The 18,336-nt window shown below is 39.0% G+C and overlaps 1 protein-coding gene across 1 annotated transcript; it reads left to right on the top strand.

Annotated features, from left to right (window-relative positions):
- Positions 1-504: 504 nt before the first annotated feature.
- On the top strand, positions 505-17,665 carry LOC122650351 (adenine nucleotide transporter BT1, chloroplastic/mitochondrial). The gene is made up of 3 exons (XM_043843757.1): positions 505-1,373; positions 16,720-16,881; positions 16,985-17,665. The coding sequence occupies exons 1-3, from the start codon at positions 798-800 to the stop codon at positions 17,456-17,458; spliced, it is 1,212 nt and encodes a 403-aa protein (XP_043699692.1). The 5' UTR covers positions 505-797; the 3' UTR covers positions 17,459-17,665.
- The last annotated feature ends 671 nt before the right edge of the window (positions 17,666-18,336 follow it).

The following is an 18,336-nucleotide window of genomic DNA, read 5'->3' as shown; positions in this document are numbered from 1 at the left end:
GCTCCTGCCATTGTAGGGTTTGGGGAGACTCATAATGTACGCAGCCTTATCCTTAACTTCGAAGACTAAAGAGGCTGTTTCCAAGAACCCGTGACCACTTGATCACAATGGAGCAACCTAACCTACAACTAAAGGTTGATAAACACTACAAACCCAACTGTGAAAACTTTACTTTTAAACATGAATTATAGCTCTTAAATATTTTCCTAAAGTATTGAAATTTTAAAGCAGTCTTTATTCGAAGAATTTTGAACACAATAGTGTATTTACAATGAAAGCTCCAAACAATGCTTTTTGTTGCCATGTATGGTTGGATTCTCGCTACGCCTACCACTTGCCTTGTCACTCCAACGCAAACCTTTCTCCAACTGAATCCCGCAGAAATACAGAGAGCCTATTAAGAAGAAAATCGAAACGTAGTATAAAAAATAGAAAGATTTCATTCTCAGCTCCTTTTCCTTCTCCTTCCGAGGGTGAAGACTGAATACCAGTCCCAACTCCCAACTTTCTTTGCTTATTCTCTTCACCCTTTTCCCTCTAGAATCCTCCGCCCGTTTTTTATTCTTCCGCCTCTAGAATCGAATATCTCAGATACCCCTACTCGGATTCTCCTGCTAAGAAGAAAGCAATCTGTTTTTTCCTTTTTTCTCTTCTACAAGATGGAGTTTTGGAGAAACCCATCTGTTCTTAGACCAACCATTTCTCTCACCGCCGTCCAAACCACCTGAATCCATGAGAAGAATGGTTCTTGAGACATAAAAGACTTCAGAGGAGGTTCGTTTATAGGTTTGGGATCGATGTCTGGACTAAGATTACAAGCCGTCGAAGATAAAAGAGATGGGTTCTTTTCCAGTGCTGGGATTGGCTTACAATGGGGTCTCCAAGAGGGTTCTTTTCACCCAGGAGGTCTATTTGCCAGCGTCGGTCAGATGGGAATGGGTTTTGGTATTTCGCCTAATTCTCCGAATTCGAGAGACAATGGTTTGAAGCTTCCATGCACAGACTTGTATTTGAAGTATGTATCGTCACCGGAATCCGGTTTCAGGATTGTGGGGATTCCGCCGGAGACGGTGGTGGGTGAGGCTGAGGAAGCATTGGAAGGGTTGAAGAAGAAGAAGAAGGGAGGTCTTAAGCTTAAGTTGAAAATAAGGAATCCTTCTCTGAGGAGGTTGATCAGTGGGGCGATTGCTGGTGCTGTGTCGAGGACTGCTGTGGCTCCTTTGGAGACGATAAGGACTCATCTAATGGTGGGGAGCAGTGGGCATTCAACCACTGAAGTCTTCCATACCATCATGAACACTGATGGATGGAAGGGCTTGTTTAGGGGTAATTTGGTGAACGTGATTCGGGTTGCTCCAAGCAAGGCCATTGAGGTTGGTGGATTACTGCCTTCTTTGTTTTGTTCCCTTGCCCCTAAACTAGTACTGAACCTTTTCTATTGTATTAAGTATTATTGGGTGATTGGCTGATTATGACTTGTGTTGATTTAGATAGTTTTTGTAATTTGTTTGGTTATCATGCTATTGGATTACTGAATTGCTTGTTTCTTTCTGTTCTGGTTGTTGGTTGATTCTCTTTTCTGTTGGTTTCTTTTTCCCTTTTTCTTTTTATTATTCTTGGTTTCTTGTAACTTGAAGAATACATAACCAGAAAGTTAGACCAGTTGTTGCTCCCAACAATCAGAAGCATTTCTCTGATATTCCTTCTGTTAACTAGAAGCCTATCGTCTTACAGATTCTCTCAAGTTTTTGCTCCTAAGCAGCATCTGCTGTCCTTCTATGTCTATTACTCAATTGAAAGAGGAGACATTTTCCCTACCCAAGCTCCTGCTTCTTTTATTAGGGAACATGGTATCTCATTTATTAGCAGATTTTAGTCAGCTACATGGTATACGTTCATTAGTATTGACCCCTTATGATGCTTGCAAACATGTCACAGTTCTTGCCCATTTGGATTTACTTAGTGTGCCATTCTTTGAGCATAATGCCTGTTCACCCATAATCAAATGGTTGTTTTCAAACTGCTGTCAAAGTGCATTTAGAGTTCCTTTTATGTTCCTTTCGTGGTTCCTTTTTTATCTTTATTTCTGATTAGCATCCTCTAACCCAATGCTATATGTTGAGCTGGATTCCCATGGATGTCTTACAAGACCATGAATGATGGGGACAGTGGAGAAAGTTTTGGGTTATCTCATTATGGAATATTGTTCATAAGGTTGTCGGATAAAACACCCAATATGGGAGCAATCCCATACATAAGGGGAAAAAAGGCAAGGGGATCCAATGGACAACAATGTTGTCTTACAGTTTCTCTTGTTATGACCTTTTGGTTGTCAGTTTCTTCGCAGTCTTAACAATGAGATCAATTTCTGACATTCTCAAACCTGTTCATAATATAAATACTGCTTTGTTTGAGGGGACATGTTAGCATCGCACACAGCCTAATGCTCATGTCATATATGCAGCTAAACCCCAAACAGAAATATAAATATAAAAAAGAACATCAGTGTTGTAATACATGGTTACACACCCTTGGCTGATCCCTTTATGGACAAAATGATCACTAGTAATGATGTATACACTGATCAGATTTGTAGCACTGGCCTTTCTTGGTTTGCCTCGCTTTGTGAGTTGGGAATCCCAAGTGGCCAAACATTCTCCCCAACCCAAATTGGGGCTCAAAATAGATAAATTTCTTTTCTGCTTCTTTTGTAGTGAGTCCATGTGACAGATTTTTACTGATTCTAATGTTGTAATTTTAGTTTTTGGATTTATTAATTATCAATGACAATCATGTTTATGGTTATGTTCCTTAAGTTATCAAGTGGATTAGCATCCATTGACCGTTACCTTCACTGTGAGCCTGGAAATACATGATTGTACTTGTACTCCTCTTCTAGAACTGAATCAGTTGTGTTTGGACATTCTACTGTTAGAACAGAACTCTGCAAAGTCACCATTTCCAACAAGTAAGATATCACCCTTATAATTCTCTCTTCATTATTGTGTGTTTCCTCTCTTGTATCTATTTGACATTTTTTGTTTCAGTTTTGAAAAGATAGCCCAAGCTCCCTTTACTTCTTTACGACATTATATTAAACTTATCTCTATCAAATTCCTCTATCGTTTCCTCCTGTTGTAGACAGCTATTGGTCTATTGTCATCCCTTGTGCTACCTACATCTTGTCTTATAACGTGAATGATTGATATTTTTTCGTTCACCAACTTTAATTTGGAACTCCATGTAATCAGGATTGACCTTATTGAATTTGGTTGTTTTGTTCCAATAGAATAAAATGGCAAATAGTTTCAAGGATGGCCAAGATTTTACATCATGAAATGAATGCCTTTCCCTAAATTAATTAGAAGACTATGTTTCCTTACTGTTGCCATCAAATACTCTCAAGTTCTTGTTGGAGTTTCTTTCAATCCTCTTATCTGCTTATGAGGCATCATCTTGTTCCCCTATACGTACTTTGGTCCTTCCTTTCCACAGTAAGTTCTTTAATCATGTCTTCTCTTGTAGCATCAACCCCACTAACCCTGTATTTTGATACCTGTAGATATTTTCCTCCTGATTTAAATGATTAATTTGGGGCTGTGAACTGTCTTAAAAAGTTTGAATATTCAGTAAAAAAACTATTTTAAAAAGGGTCAACGGGATAATCTTCTAATGCTATCAAGACTTCGTGGTAGCAACGAGGAAATAGACCTACTTATGTAAGTCGTCCATAAGTAAATAATTGAAAATAAGATATTTTATTGTTGGATGGGTAACCAACTCGTACAAGTTGGTAGTATTGATGTAGTGTGGACGTTAGAAGAGATAAGTTCAAGTTTTTTGTGAGTCTTGTCATTCAAGTATTTAGAGGATTGTTGATGGTGATCAGTAAATAGAAGATTCAGGTAGGTTATTGATTAGGTTTCAGGGAAGGAAAGGGTTTATGACACCTCCCAGATTGCTTAAAACCAATTTTTTACTTTTATTATCTCATTCTGTTGGATGTTTGCCTGTGTGCTATGTAGAATACTCTTTCAGAAGAATTCGATGGCCATGTATTTACCATCTAGTGGACAGAATACGTATTTAAATTGGCATGATTTTTATGGCTTTTTCTATAAGCGTCTCTGGTTGGCCCCTCTCTCTCTCTCTCTCTCTCTCTCTCTCAGACACCCAAAACGATACGGATCGGTATCTGTTGAGACCAATTCTTGGCCGATCCCATATCGGTGGATCCGTACAGAAAAGGGTAAAAATGTTAAAAAAAAATTTTTAAAAAAATTTAAAAAAAAACAAGGGTAAATCTAACTGATCCGAATCTATATCGGCTGAGACCGATAACAATTCGTATCGGTCTCGGAGACTGACACCGATTCCTGGCTGTTCCCGTATCAGTGGATCAGTACGAACAAGGGTAAAAATGTAAAAAAAAAAACTTATTGTTTGTCATGAAGTAAGGTGTCCAATTTATTTTCACCAAAACAAAAACATGTCCAATATTTTGACCCGCAAGTTACTCACAGATATCCTGCAATTATTATCTCCTTGATTTCATCTTCTCTCTCTTCATAGTCCAAAACTTTCACCATTTATACCAATGGTTAATGAGCTTAACGCTTGCATGTTGCAATCATAGTTTACCTCCATCTCTTTCTTTTGTTCATCTCTCATCAAGGATGGAGAAGAAATCAAGGTCATCTTCCCACGAAGAAGGCATAGAGAAGAGAGAGAATCTTGCAAAATCCTCAAAAGAAGCAAGAAACGTAGAGGAGAAAAGAGAGAAAATCTTGCCTTAAATGTTATAAGTTTTATTTTGGGGAAACCTTAATTGGGCAAACTAGTAACCTGCAAAATGAGTAAGAATTAAATAATAAAAACCTTATTTAATGAATGGGATTATTTTTTATTACCTAAGTTTAATCAAGGGTCATTATTGCATTGTTCCAATCCGATGATTTAGCGGCTGGCTGTGTGGAAGATACACTATCCACGCAACCAAGCAGCCTTCTTTCTCCCAAAAAAAATTAGCATTCCATGAAATAATGAACCATTTTCTTTTAGTGTTAATTAGAAACTATCTGTATTCAATTCTATAAAAAAAAAGATTTCCTAAAGAAATTAGATTATATGCTAGAAGTAGCCTTTTTCTTTTTTTGGTTAATTAAGAAACTATTTGTATTCAATTATAAAAGGGCATACCCAGTGCAGGCTCCCGCCATTGCAGGGCCCGGGGAGGGTCATAATGTCCGACACTTTACCCTTACTTTCGCAGAGAGGCTGTTTCCAAACTCGAACCCGTGACCACTTGGTCACAATGGAGCAACCTTACCAATGCACCAAGGCCTGCCCTCTTATTTGTATCCAATTATATGTATACGAATAGGAGGGGCGGTCCTTGTTGCAATGGTAAAGTTGCTCCATTGTGACCAAGTGGTCACGGGTTCTAGTTTCGAAACAGCCTCTCTGCCAAAGAAAGGGTTATATATATATATATAAGAAATTAGATTGTAATCTGGAAGTAGCTCAGTAATAGGCACAAAACAAATTCAGCAAAGTAACTTCAAGGATCATTGAGAAATTAACTCTTTTCTTATCTCTTCCTTTGGGTTGATAAACACTGTAAACCCAAGTGTGGAAACTTTACTTTTAAGCATGAATTAGCTCCTAAATATTTTCCTAAAGTATTCAAATTTTCAAGGAGTCTTTGTTAGAAGAGTTTTGAACACAATAGTGTATTTACAATTAAAGCTCCAAAAGATGCTTTTTGTTGCCGTGTATGGTTGGATTCTATCTGCGCCCACCACTTGCCTTCTCAGGGAATCTCCAGTTTCACTCTAACACAAACCTCTCTCCAACTGAATCCCGCAGAAATAGAGAGCCTATTAAGAAGAGAATCGAAGCATAGTATACAATATAGAAACTAGAAAGATTTCATTCACAATCACAGCTCCTCCTCCCTTTCCTTCCAAGGGTGAAGACTGAATACCAGTCCCAACTCCCAACTTTCTTTGCTTTTTCTCTTCACCCTTTTCCCTCTAGAATCCTCCGCCCGTTTTCTATTCTTCCTCTAGAATCAAATATCTCAGACACCCCTGCTTGGATTCTCCTGCTAAGAAGAAAGCAATCTGTTTTTTTTCTCTTTCCTATTCTAAAAGATGGAGTTTGGACGAACCCATCTGTTCCTAGACCAACCATTTCTCTCTCCGCCATCCAAACCACCTGAATCCGTGAGAAAAAGGGTTCTTGAGACATAAAAAACTTCAGAGGAGGTTCGTTTATCGGTTTGGGATCGATATCTGGACCAAGATTGCAAGCCGTCGAAGATAAAAGAGATGGGTTCTTCTCCAGTGCTGGGGTGGGCTTACAATGGGGTCTCCAAGAGGGTTCTTTTCACCCAGGAGGTCTATTTGCCAGCATCGGTCAAATGGGAATGGGTTTTGGTATTTTGCCTAATTCTCCGAATTCGAGAGACTATGGTTTGAACCTTCCATGCACAGACTTGTATTTGAAGTATGTATCGTCACCGGAATCCAGTTTCAGGATTGTGGGGATTCCGCCAGAGACGGTGGTGGGTGAGGCTGAGGAAACATTGGAAGGATTGAAGAAGAAGAGGGGAGTCTTAAGCTTAAGTTGAAGATAAAGAATTCTTCTCTGAGGAGGTTGATCAGTGGGGCGATTGCTGGTGCTGTATTGAGGACTGCTGTGGCTCCTTTGGAGACGATAAGGACTCATCTAATGGTGGGGAGCAGTGGGCATTCAACCACTGAAGTCTTCCATACCATCATGAACACTAATGGATGGAAGGGCTACGTTTAGGGGTAATTTAGGGGTAATTTAGGCTACGTTTGGTAAATGTCTGAACAAAGAACACCCGTTCTTGACTAGAAACGTTCTTTGGCGTTCTTCGTTTAGAACGCCATTCTGAGACAAAAAATGACTGTTTGATAACAGTCTCAAGAACGCTGTTCAGAACGAAAATGGTGTTTGGTAAAACCTGTTCTTCCCTATTTGATGTTAATTACAATAATGCCATTTCCTTGTCAATTATACCAAAAAAATACTTGTAAAATCCTTCTCTTACCAACCTTAGCATAAAATTAAAATATCTCATTAACATAACCAAAGTGAGTATAAAAATATGTCATATTTTAAAGATGCCATTAAAATTGGGTTCTTGTGTGGATTAGTGGCATAACTGACTATGCTATGAACAGTTGAATTAAGAGGGCCTTGGTGGACTCGAACCACCATCCTCTTGGAACATACTCATGTTCCAAGTGCTCTACCAATTTGAGCTAAAGACCCATCAGAACTGAGTGCAACCCCTTCTTTTTCTTTCTTCCATCATTAATATACTCCAACTCCAGCAGCCCAGTTTTCTTTCCTTTGTATTTTGTTTGTCTATCTACATACTGATATAAGGTAATCATAAATCATGTTTTTCTGCAACTCAATCTACTAACTATGAAAACCTGAAATCATTTGACAGCAAAATAAGAAACCCTTCTCCCCCCCCCAAAAAAAAAAATGTTTATCAATCCAGCTAAACCCAAGTATCAAAACTTGTGGATGAATGACACCAAGCTCCTCTGAGACTGCAGATTCCAATTTACATCATTCAACCTTGCACACAGACACACACACACATACACACAAGGGCAGCGGAGAGAGAGGGAGTTAGCAGAAACCAAAAAGAAGAAAATGACTTAACTAGCTAGGATGACCACCTTCCCTAACTTTTCTCCCATAAACAAAGAATTCCTTCGGTTGCTGCTATAACTGTCCAGAAATTTAAGGTTGCTGCTATTACTGCCCAGAAATTTAAGGATCTATCTAACAAGAATGTTAAATTCAATTTACAGAGGGTGTTTTGGAACTGGTTATACATGGCACAAAAGGAAGAGAATGGGGTGCAGTACTGTGAGTGCTGCTAGTAGGCTACATGATGGACTGAGGTTCCCAACCTCTGGTACAAACACTTTTTCGTAGTGGCAGAAAGCTGGTAGTTGGCTGTTGTCTGATGGGGCCAATCAATCTACAGTAGGAAAGGGGAAGACGAAGCCATGGCTGATGTCTGATGGGGCTGGTGATGAGCCATCCAATAATTAAAATACCAGATGGAGAGGACAGGGACTCCTAACTAAATCTGCAACTCAGGCCAGAAGACTAACGGATATGTCAAATGCAAACCTAATCTAAAGCTTCAATTTTTACTGATTTTTCCTTCTTCCCTGGTTGATTTCAGAATCTGAAGGTATATCCCATATACCTTGTTGTGAGACCTATGTAGGAGATAAGAAGAGGCAGAGTTGGAGAACAAATGAAGAGGAAAAGAGAAGGATTTAAGAAGAAAGGCTCAGAGATAAGATCTGTCATTGAAGAGCTTTCATCTGTTGTCAGAGTTAAACCTGGGGTTCAGCAGGATACAGCCCGTATCCCCTCAAGGCCCTTTCTCTCCACCTGCAACTTGTTTCTCCAAGTTCAATTAACCAACAAATTCATCTCTCTCTCTCTCTCTCTGAGACACACACACACACACACAAACACATACAGAGCAATTTTTGCAATATATTACCCATAGAACGTACACCAGCAATTAACCAACAAATCCATCTGTGGTGATGCTTTCTTCTGTTTGCAGATAAGATTGGACCAACAGTGGTATTGAGACAAGACGTACACCAGAATATTCAGGTAAATAGAGAAAAGAAAGAAAAAAAACCCAACTAAATCGAGTTTTATTATTTCAGAACAAATTCGTAGAAAACAAACAGCCATTACAAGAGCTACTATCATAGTTAATCTACTAAAATCGGAAAGAAAAACGAAGATCAAAGACCTAATTACAGAGAGAGGGAGAGAGAGAGAGTCACCTTCGTTGTTGTGAACTTCAGTTGCTGAGAGGGTCGTGCTAGAGAGGACCACTGTAGCAGAAACCTTCAATAGTTAGGGTTGTTGCTCCAAATCCTGAGACAAAGGAGAAAAATCCATAGTCAGATCTTCATCCCAACAAACGACCGAGAGAGAGAAAACGAGACAGGGAGAGTAAGAGGTAGAGAGAGCAGAGAGAGAGAGGGATAGAGAGCGAGAGAGAGAGAGAGGAGATCTACCTGTAAGTTCGCCTTCTCCTCTTCCTTCCCCAGATCTGCCTTTTGCGTTTTTTTTTTTTGTCTTCGAGGCTTGCTCACGGGTTTTTACTCGTCAATCGCGATCGATCGTTCTTTGTTCTTTGCAGACCGTCTCCAAGACGGTCTATAAAGAACGTTCTTTACCTCAAAGATTCCTCCGGTTCGTTCTTAAAGAAAAAAAAAGAACCGTCAAACCAAGCATAATTTCACGTTTTTTTGTTCTTAAAGAACGAAAAAACAGTTCTGAACACCATAGTTCGAGAACTCGTTTCGTTTCGGTATTTCGGGCTGACCGAAATTTCGGATATTTCGGTCGAAATATTGTATTTTTTCTGGTACGTTTCGATAGGTCATTTCGGTGGGTTTTAGGCCAAGTTAAGGCCTGAAACTTCATGGAAACCCTATTTTAGGCTATAAAAACACATTTGAATGTTCAAATTGCAAAAATAGTCACCCAAAATGGTGTTTTGGATGTGCACCATTGATTGGCAACGTACGGTCGAACCTTAGTATAGAAGTGTATAGCTTAGTTAATTACGCATTTACACATACACATAACACATTGTACATTAAACAAGTAAATTGACTTGGAACTAAGTTGGAAACATAATGACTCATAAGTTAAGTCATAAATCATAATATTAAGTACATAAGACATCAAGTCAATAACAAGTTAACAAATAACAACTTAAGAGTTAAGATTTAAGAAGATGATATCAAACATTCCAAATCACAATATGTCAATATCCCCAATTGTCCCCTACAAGGCTACAAGTCAAGTAGTCAACTAGTCATCATTCATCTCAAATGTTTTCAAATTTGCTAATATTAACTACTCCGCCGTCCAGGATCAATCCCACTCATGGTCCGCTGGAGCCGACGTGTATTGCTCTCCGACTGTAGGACAAATGCATGCCATGTCATAGTCTGGGAGAAGTTACTGCATCATCAACATGCTGAAGGTAACCTATCCTAGGAGTTACCTTCAGCATGTAAACTGTGGATGACTACATGGCCACTGATCCTAGGATAGGTTACCTTCAGCATGTTGATGCTGAAGTTACTGTAGGACAAATGCATGCCATGTCCACAGTGGCCATGTAAACTGCATCATCAACATGCTGAAGGTAACCTATCCTAGGATATAGGTCACCAAACTGTGAAGAAGTACTATCCACTGATCCACTATGATATGAGTCATATGACGGCTCTGGGAGCATGTATGGGTTATACGGCTGCGGCTGGTGGGTTGGGTAGCCAGGGTAGGAAAAGAAGTCATCCACAAAAGACGATCCACTATATCCCTGTGAGTGGGAGTCATACTCAAAACTGGGAATGGATGGAGAAGATATAGGCTGCTGCCCCCAAGGGTACTGCCCAGAATGTCCTTCGCCATATGGATGTGAATGAGATGAACCATGCTCTGATTGTGCTGGAGATGGACTGCTGTCTACATGAAAAGATGGGGCACGGAAATGCCCACTCGATCTACTGTTTCTATCGCCAATACTCAGTCCACCAACAGAGCCAGATAAGGCATCAATGTCCATAAGCTCAACCTGCCTACTAGTACCACTACCACGACCACCAAGACGGGACTGGCCACGCTGCTTTCTCGAGTAGGTCGAGGTGGACGATGTGGGCCGTGTGGCTGGTGTGGGGGCACGGATTGCCTCTTGTTGCTCTTGTACCACAAACGGGACTCGAGTTCCCTCATATGCTTGACCACCATCACCATCATCATCACGTCCATCATTACCTTCATCATCACCTCCATCATCACCATCTCCACCAGGATCACCATATATTTATTTCATCATAAACAAACATGTATTTCCCTAAAACATCGTAGATCGGCTTCCGGTGTCTAACATATATTTATTTCATCACAAACAAACATGTTGATCATGCATTTCCCTAAAAAAAATCAATTTTGAGAATATGGTTTTACCTGGAATAGTGGAAAGGCTTCATAGATGTGCTAAGAAGTTTGTTCTCCAAGTGATTCCGGCGTAGATGCGGCAAGGATTCAAGTGGGAAGTGGAAGAATGGAGAAGAAATGATAAAAAACCTTCAAAAACCAAGCAAAAGTGCAAAACCAGAGCTGTTTCTCAGTCTCGGTCGAAATTATGAAACATGTTCATTTATATAAAGCAATTTCTCGAGAAACTCGAAATCTCGCAAAATTTTGAAAAAATCTCGAGATATCTCGAAATTTCGAGAATTTCAATCGAATTTTTGTATTTTTTGATTCGAGGTGGCATTTCGTTTCGAGGAGGTCGAAATATCCGAAATTTGCGAAATCTCGATCGAGATTTCGCGAGATTTTGAACTATGCTGAACGCTGTTCAGACATTTACCAAACGTAGCCTTAGTGAACGTGATTCAGGTTGCTCCAAGCAAGGCCATTGAGGTTGGTGGATTACTGCCTTCTTTGTTTTGTTCCCTTGCCCCTAAACTAGTAGTTAACCTTTTTTATTGTATTAAGTATTATTGGGTGATTTGCTAATTATGACTTGTGTTGATTTAGATAGTTTTTTGTAATTTGTTTGGTTATCATGCTATTGGATTACTGAATTGCTTGTTTCTTTCTGTTCTGGTTGTTGGTTGATTTTCTTTTCTGTTGGTTTCTTTTTTCTCTTTTTCTTTTTATTATTCTTGGTTTCTTGTAACTTGAAGAATACATAACCAGAAAGTTAGACCAGTTGTTGCTCCCAACAATCAGAAGCATTTCTCTGATATTCCTTCTGTTAATTAGAAGCCTTTGGTCTTACAGATTCTCTCAAGTTTTTGCTCCTAAGCAGCATCTGCTGTCCTGCTCTAATACTCAATTGAAAGAGGAGACATTTTCCCTATCCAAGCTCGTGCTTCTTTTACTAGGGGCCCCTCCTTGGTTTGCCTCGCTTTGTGTGTTGGGAATCCCAAGTGGCCAAACATTCTCCCCAACCCAAATTGAAGCTCAAAATAGTTAAATTTCTTTTCTGCTTTGTTAAGATATGTAATACGATAGGGGGAGTCCTCCTATCGTGGTTTCCTTAATTGCTTTATGTCTTTAATTGTTAGTTTCCTAGTCTAGGTCCTGTTTAAGCTGTAGGCTTAACTAGGTAAGAGTTATATTCCTTGTGTAATTCTGTTTTGGCTTAATATAAATATACGTTGGCTGGTACGATAGAAGACATATTCTATCGCACAACCCTTTGCTCCCATTGTTCTCTCTTCTTTTCCTTCTCCCTTAATCTCTTTCTGTCTTCTGTCTTCTCTTTGCCTGGCACTGGTTACAGGTTCTGGGATTCTTTAAATGGTATCAGAGCTGTAATTTTAACCAGTATCTGATTCTCTCCTTGGTTTGCAGTTTTGAGAGTCGTTCAAGTTTCTGGGTTGAAGAAGGAAACCTTTTTTTTTTTTATTCTTTGAAGAATGAAACCTTAGTTCATAAAAGAAGGAGAACTAGGGTTTTGTTTCAGTTTCGATGGAGATTTTTGTATGATGAATCATACCTGGTGTCGTATGAATTTTTCTATCTTTGATATCAATTTTTAGTTTTGCTGTAGCAACATCCAAGTGCTCTGCTACATCGAAGTTTCCTGAAGAAAACTAATTCGGCTGATGTTTCTAGACGAAGGACTGTCGCTGCTACTGCTGATTATTTAGTATCGATCAATTTCTACTTCTGACGATGTCCGATTTCTGGGATTTATTCTCCTGCTGCTTTATTTTATCGTTAACCGACTACTGCTATTGGAGTTAACATCTATTCGAGTTATCATTCTCTGCCGTCAGCATGGTAGAGAGCTTTCCCGCTGGTTGAGTGGATGCCCTGCTGTTACTGTGATAATAACCCTACTGTTGTTAGATTCACTTTTTTGGTTTGGAAGATGATCTGCTACAATTGCTGCTTCTATCGATTTGTCATCGTTACCTGCTGGTTGTGTGGCGTTTGCAGCTGCTCATGGTTATGGATTGTTGCTGGTTATCCTGGTGGAGTTATGATCTAATCTATCCTGATGTCGTCATTGGAGGTTGGTCCAAAAGTTGAAAACAACCTTCATTGTTGGGTGCTTGGTTTCTGCCCCCGCTTTCCCTTATTTCTCGCTTCCACCTCGCAATCCATTATCTCGTGAGTCAACAAGATTTGTTGGTTGTGTGACTCACAAGTCACAATACTTTCTTTTCTTTCTTTGCTTTATTTCAATCTACTCAGCCCTTCTTTTCACGATTCATCATCCTTTTTATTAGCTGACTCATTTACCTTCCTCTTAGTTTGTAATTCTGTTTTGTCCATATTTTAACATTCATTCCCAGTCTGTCCCCCAATCTATAAATACTAATTCCCTCTATGTCCTTTGCTGTTATTATATTAATTTGACCCTTCACTATTTTGGTTAATTACGACCATGCCATTTCCCCCTTGTGATTTTGAGATATTTACAATTCTGCCATTATCCACTTGCTATTGCCTATTGTGTACTTGGGTGGTGGGTCCATGCCAAACCCGATTGGATATTTTGACCCGATTTCCGCATCACTTGGAGATTGCATGAAGTAATTATGTAATAGTCATTGGGCTTATATTTTGTCATATTTATTTGGTGGGCTCCGGTCATATATCAATTTGGGGTTCCAATTTTTGAAGATTGGCACTTGCATGACCATTATTTGCTACCGTGAGGGGAGATTGGAAATAATTATTGGCATTTTATTTGTTACCGTGTGTGGGTTATTGAAGATTAATTTATTGGGATCTTATTTACTATTGCTCTTGCTTATAAGATTTGTTGAGATGCCCATCCTTTGCGAGGCTGATTATTGGTTGTTATTTACTCACGTTTAATGCTACACGTGAGGGGGAGATTGAGGATGTCTACTGTTTGTGAAGATGTCACTGCAAGCAATTTTATCTGAGACTTTTTATGTGGTTGGGACTCGGGAGTGAGTCTGATTGTTGTTGGAGTGCCTACCTTGAGAAGGGCTTTTGTGTAGTCACTGGAGCTGCATTTTTATGGGCTTTTGTGTAACCATTGGAGTTGCACTTTTATCTGTTTATGGGCTTTTGTGTAGTCGCTGGAGCTGCATTTTTATGGGTTTTTGTTTTACCATTGGAGTTCCACTTTTATCTGTTTATGGGCTTTTGTGTAGTCACTGGAGCTGCATTTTTATGGGTTTTTGTGTAACCATTAGAGTTCCACTTTTACCTACTTATGGGCTTTTGTGTAGTCACTGGAGCTTCAGTTTTATGAGCTTTTGTGTAGCCATTGGAGTTGCACTTTTATCTGTCTTTGTTTAAGCAGGTTACTACTTGCATTTTGTTGCTTTCATTGGGAAGGATGTTTGATGTAGCCGTTGGATGCTGCATTGTGTTGTCTTCTTTGGGAAGAGCTTTTGGTGTTAGCGTATTGCTGTTGCTGATTGGGATTTGTTTGGACTACTATTGTTGATGGATTTATGATACTTGATTGGAGTGGTGCTTTGAGCTCGCTGACGTCTATGACTACTACATGTGTTCAAGACTGATGCTGCCTTTCATATTTGTTCTTGTTGGTCCAAGCTGGAGCTTTCCTTTGATATATGTATACTCCAGCTTGAGGGGGAGTGTTAAGATATGTAACACAATAGGGGGAGTCCCCCTATCATGGTTTCCTTTATTGTTTTATGTCTTTAATTGTTAGTTTCCTAGTCTAAGTAAGTTTCCTGTTTAAGCTCTAGGCTTAACTAGGTAAGAGTTATATTCCTTGTGTAATTCCGTTTTGGCTTAATATAAATATACGTTTATTGGTATGGTAGAAGACATATTCTATCGCACAGCCCCTTTCTCCCATTGTTCTCTCTTCTTCTCCTTCTCCCTTTATCTCTTTCTATCTTCTCTCTTCTCTTTGCCAGGCACTGGTTTCAGGTTCTGGGATTCTTTATATGCTTCTTTTGAAGTGGGTTAATGAGACAGATTTTTATTGATTCTATTATTTTCACTTTATTTTTGGATTTATTAATTATCAATGACATCAATGTTTATGGTTGTCTTCCTTAAGTTATCAATTGGATTAGCATCCATTGACCGTTACCTTCACTGTGAGCCTGGAAATACATGATTGTACTCCTCTTCTAGAACTGAATCAGTTGTGTTCTTCAGCACTTCTTTGGGCATTTTGCTGTTTGATCAGAACTCTGCAAATTAACCATTTCCATCAAGTAAGATATCACCCTTATAATTATCTCTTCATTATTGTGTCTTTCCTCTTTTGTATCTATTTGACATTTTTATTTCAGTTTGGAAAAGATTGCCCAAGCTCCCTTTACTTCTTTACGACATTATTTTAAACTTATCACGATCAAATTCCTTTATCATTCCCTCCATTATTCTGCTCTTATAACGTGAATGATTGATATTTTTTTTGTTCACCAACTTTAATTCAGAACTCCATGTAATCAGGATTGACCTTATTGAATTTGGTTGTTTTGTTCCAATAGAGTAAATTGCAAATAGTTTCAAGGGTTGCCAAGATTTAACATCATGAAATGAATGCCTTTCCCTAAATTAATTAGAAGACTATGTTTCCTTACTGTTGCCGTCCAATACTCTCAAGTTCTTGTTGGAGTTTCTTTCAATCCTCTTATCTTCTTTTGAGGCATCATCTTGTTCCTCTATACGTACTTTGGTCCTTCCTTTCCATAGTAAGTTCTTTAATCATGTCTTCTCTTGTAGCATCAGCCCCACTAACCCTGTATTTTGATACCTGTAGATATTTTCCTCCTGATTTAAATGATTAATTTGGGGCTGTGAACTGTCTTAAAAAGTTTGAATATTCAGTAAAAAACTATTTTAAAAAGGGTCAGTGGGATAATCTTCTAATGCTATCAAGACTTCGTGGTAGCAACGAGGAAATAGACCTACTTATGTAAGTCGTCCATAAGTAACTAATTGAAAATATGATATTTTATTGTTGGATGGGTAACCAACTCGTACAAGTTGGTAGTATTGATGTAGTACGGACGTTAGAAGAGATAAGTTCAAGCTTTTTGCGAGTCTTGTGATTCAAGTATTTGAGGATAGTTAATGCAGTAAAGAGAAAATGCAAGCAGGTTATTGATTAGGTTTCAGGGAAGGAAAGGGTTTATGACACCTCCCAGATTGCTTAAAATCAATTTTTTACTTTTATTATCTCATTCTGTTGGATATTTTCTGTGTGCTATGTGAATACTTTTTCAGAAGAATTCGATTGCCATGTATTTACCACCTAGTGGACAGAATACGTATTTAAATTTGCATAATTTTTATTGTTTTTCTATAAGCATCTCTCCCTCTCTCTCTCTCTCTCTCTCTCTCAGACACCCAGACACGCACATGCTATGTTTAATAATTGTACCGTGCCTAATGGGGAGAATCACATTCCTGCTAATATGTTCGTGCTTTATGAATATTAAGGAATATGGGAAACCATTCAAAACTTTTACTTGAACAGTAGGAACTTGGTTCTTGTAAAGAAATACTTTTTGTACTCACCTTCACAAGTCAAATGGCCTACTAAATTATCACAATGTTCCATCTAATACTCCTTTTTCAGTAGTTGCTATTCTTGCTAATGATGCCTTTCTGCAGTTATTTGCTTATGATACAGTTAGGAAAAACTTGACGCCCAAACCTGGAGAGCAGCCTATAATCCCTATCCCAGCCTCATTGGTTGCAGGAGCTGTTGCCGGAGTTAGCTCAACCTTGTGTACCTATCCTCTTGAGCTAATCAAGACTCGTTTAACCATACAGGTATTTTGAAACCACATCCTTCTTTGTCTTAGTTTTGTCTTCATATTTTCCTCCTGTGTGAAATTCCCTTTTATCTATATTTGTGGATTCGGTCAAATTGCAGAGAGGTGTGTATGAGAACCTGTTAGATGCATTCCTGAAAATCTTGCGAGAGGAGGGACCTGCAGAGCTATACAGGGGTCTCACTCCAAGTCTTATTGGAGTAGTCCCTTACGCTGCTAGCAATTACTTTGCTTATGATACATTACGAAAAGCTTACCGGGAGGTCTTCAAGCAGGAGGAAATTGGTAACATTGCGACCCTTCTGATTGGATCAGCAGCTGGTGCAATTGCAAGCAGTGCAACTTTCCCTCTTGAGGTGGCTCGCAAGAAAATGCAGGTGGGGGCTCTCAGCGGCAGGCAGGTCTACAAGGATGTATTTCATGCTCTGTCAAGCACACTTGAACAGGAAGGGCTCGGAGGTCTTTATAAAGGTTTGGGTCCGAGCTGCATGAAGTTGGTCCCTGCTGCTGGGATTTCATTCATGTGCTATGAGGCATGCAAGAGGATATTGGTTGATAAGGAGGAGGATGCATAATGGCCTCAGAGTCCATCCTTTTTTCAAGGAGAGAAATAAATACCTGAGTTACTTTTGTCAAATCTGTAGCGGGAAGGAAAGCCGGTCCTATATAATCATATTTATTTTGGTTTCATATATCAGTTCTTTCCCTTGGCTGTTTTCTTTAAAATTCAGACTTGGGGGCAGAAGTCCCCTTGAAGGATTTATCAAACTAAGCTTTCATTGTCATACAAAGAATTTTTTTGTGGTGAACCAAAAAAAAATATGAGATCCATTTATATTACATGTTTGAATTCCATTTCAGTAGAAATTTTTCTTCACCTTCTTCCCATTGGCTTCACTGATAACTTTTTTGACTCCTGAAGGAGATTTATCAGCTAGACTAAGCTTTCATTGTCATGCAAAGATTGGGTTTCTGGTGAACCAGAAAAAAAAATAAAATATGAGACCCATTTATATTACATGTTTCAATTACATTTCAATGGAAATTTTTTTCACCTTCTTTCCCATTTTCTTCACGAACATTTTTGCCTCCTGCGTCTGCTTTTGTAAAGGGATGTGCAATTCATGCTGGAAGAGGAAAAGTTGGCAACCAAGTCAAATGCTGCCTACTGAATAATTTCTGATATATCTCAGTGATGGTTGATTGATGATTGTGACTTGGTAAGTGCACACCAATCCATCAGAATTGGAGTTCAATTCCATTGCATCTTGCTGCTGGAATGTATAATAAAATATATTGCAATGACAGTAAAATTACTCAAACAGGAGATTTGTGTCCAAGGGAGCCCATCCTTACTAATTTTGGTATCGCATGATAAGTTAGGGTAAAGAGTTATTATCAAGGATCGAGTTTTCCTTCATCCACGGTGAAGACAGAAGAACCTTTTAATCCA

The sequence above is a fragment of the Telopea speciosissima genome, chromosome 2, assembly GCF_018873765.1.
Source record: "Telopea speciosissima isolate NSW1024214 ecotype Mountain lineage chromosome 2, Tspe_v1, whole genome shotgun sequence".
NCBI classification, from domain to species: Eukaryota; Viridiplantae; Streptophyta; class Magnoliopsida; order Proteales; family Proteaceae; genus Telopea; species Telopea speciosissima.
Note: the sequence above shows the minus strand (reverse complement) of the source record. Positions and strands in the feature narration are given on the sequence as shown.

Excerpts from the sequence above, each read along its gene's own strand:
- LOC122650351 (XM_043843757.1), top strand. The coding sequence starts at position 798 with ATGTCTGGACTAAGATTACAAGCCGTCGAAGATAAAAGAGATGGGTTC. Across the intron at positions 1,374-16,719 it reads CTCCAAGCAAGGCCATTGAG|TTATTTGCTTATGATACAGT; the intron begins GTTGGTGGATTA and ends GCCTTTCTGCAG. Across the intron at positions 16,882-16,984 it reads AGACTCGTTTAACCATACAG|AGAGGTGTGTATGAGAACCT; the intron begins GTATTTTGAAAC and ends GTCAAATTGCAG.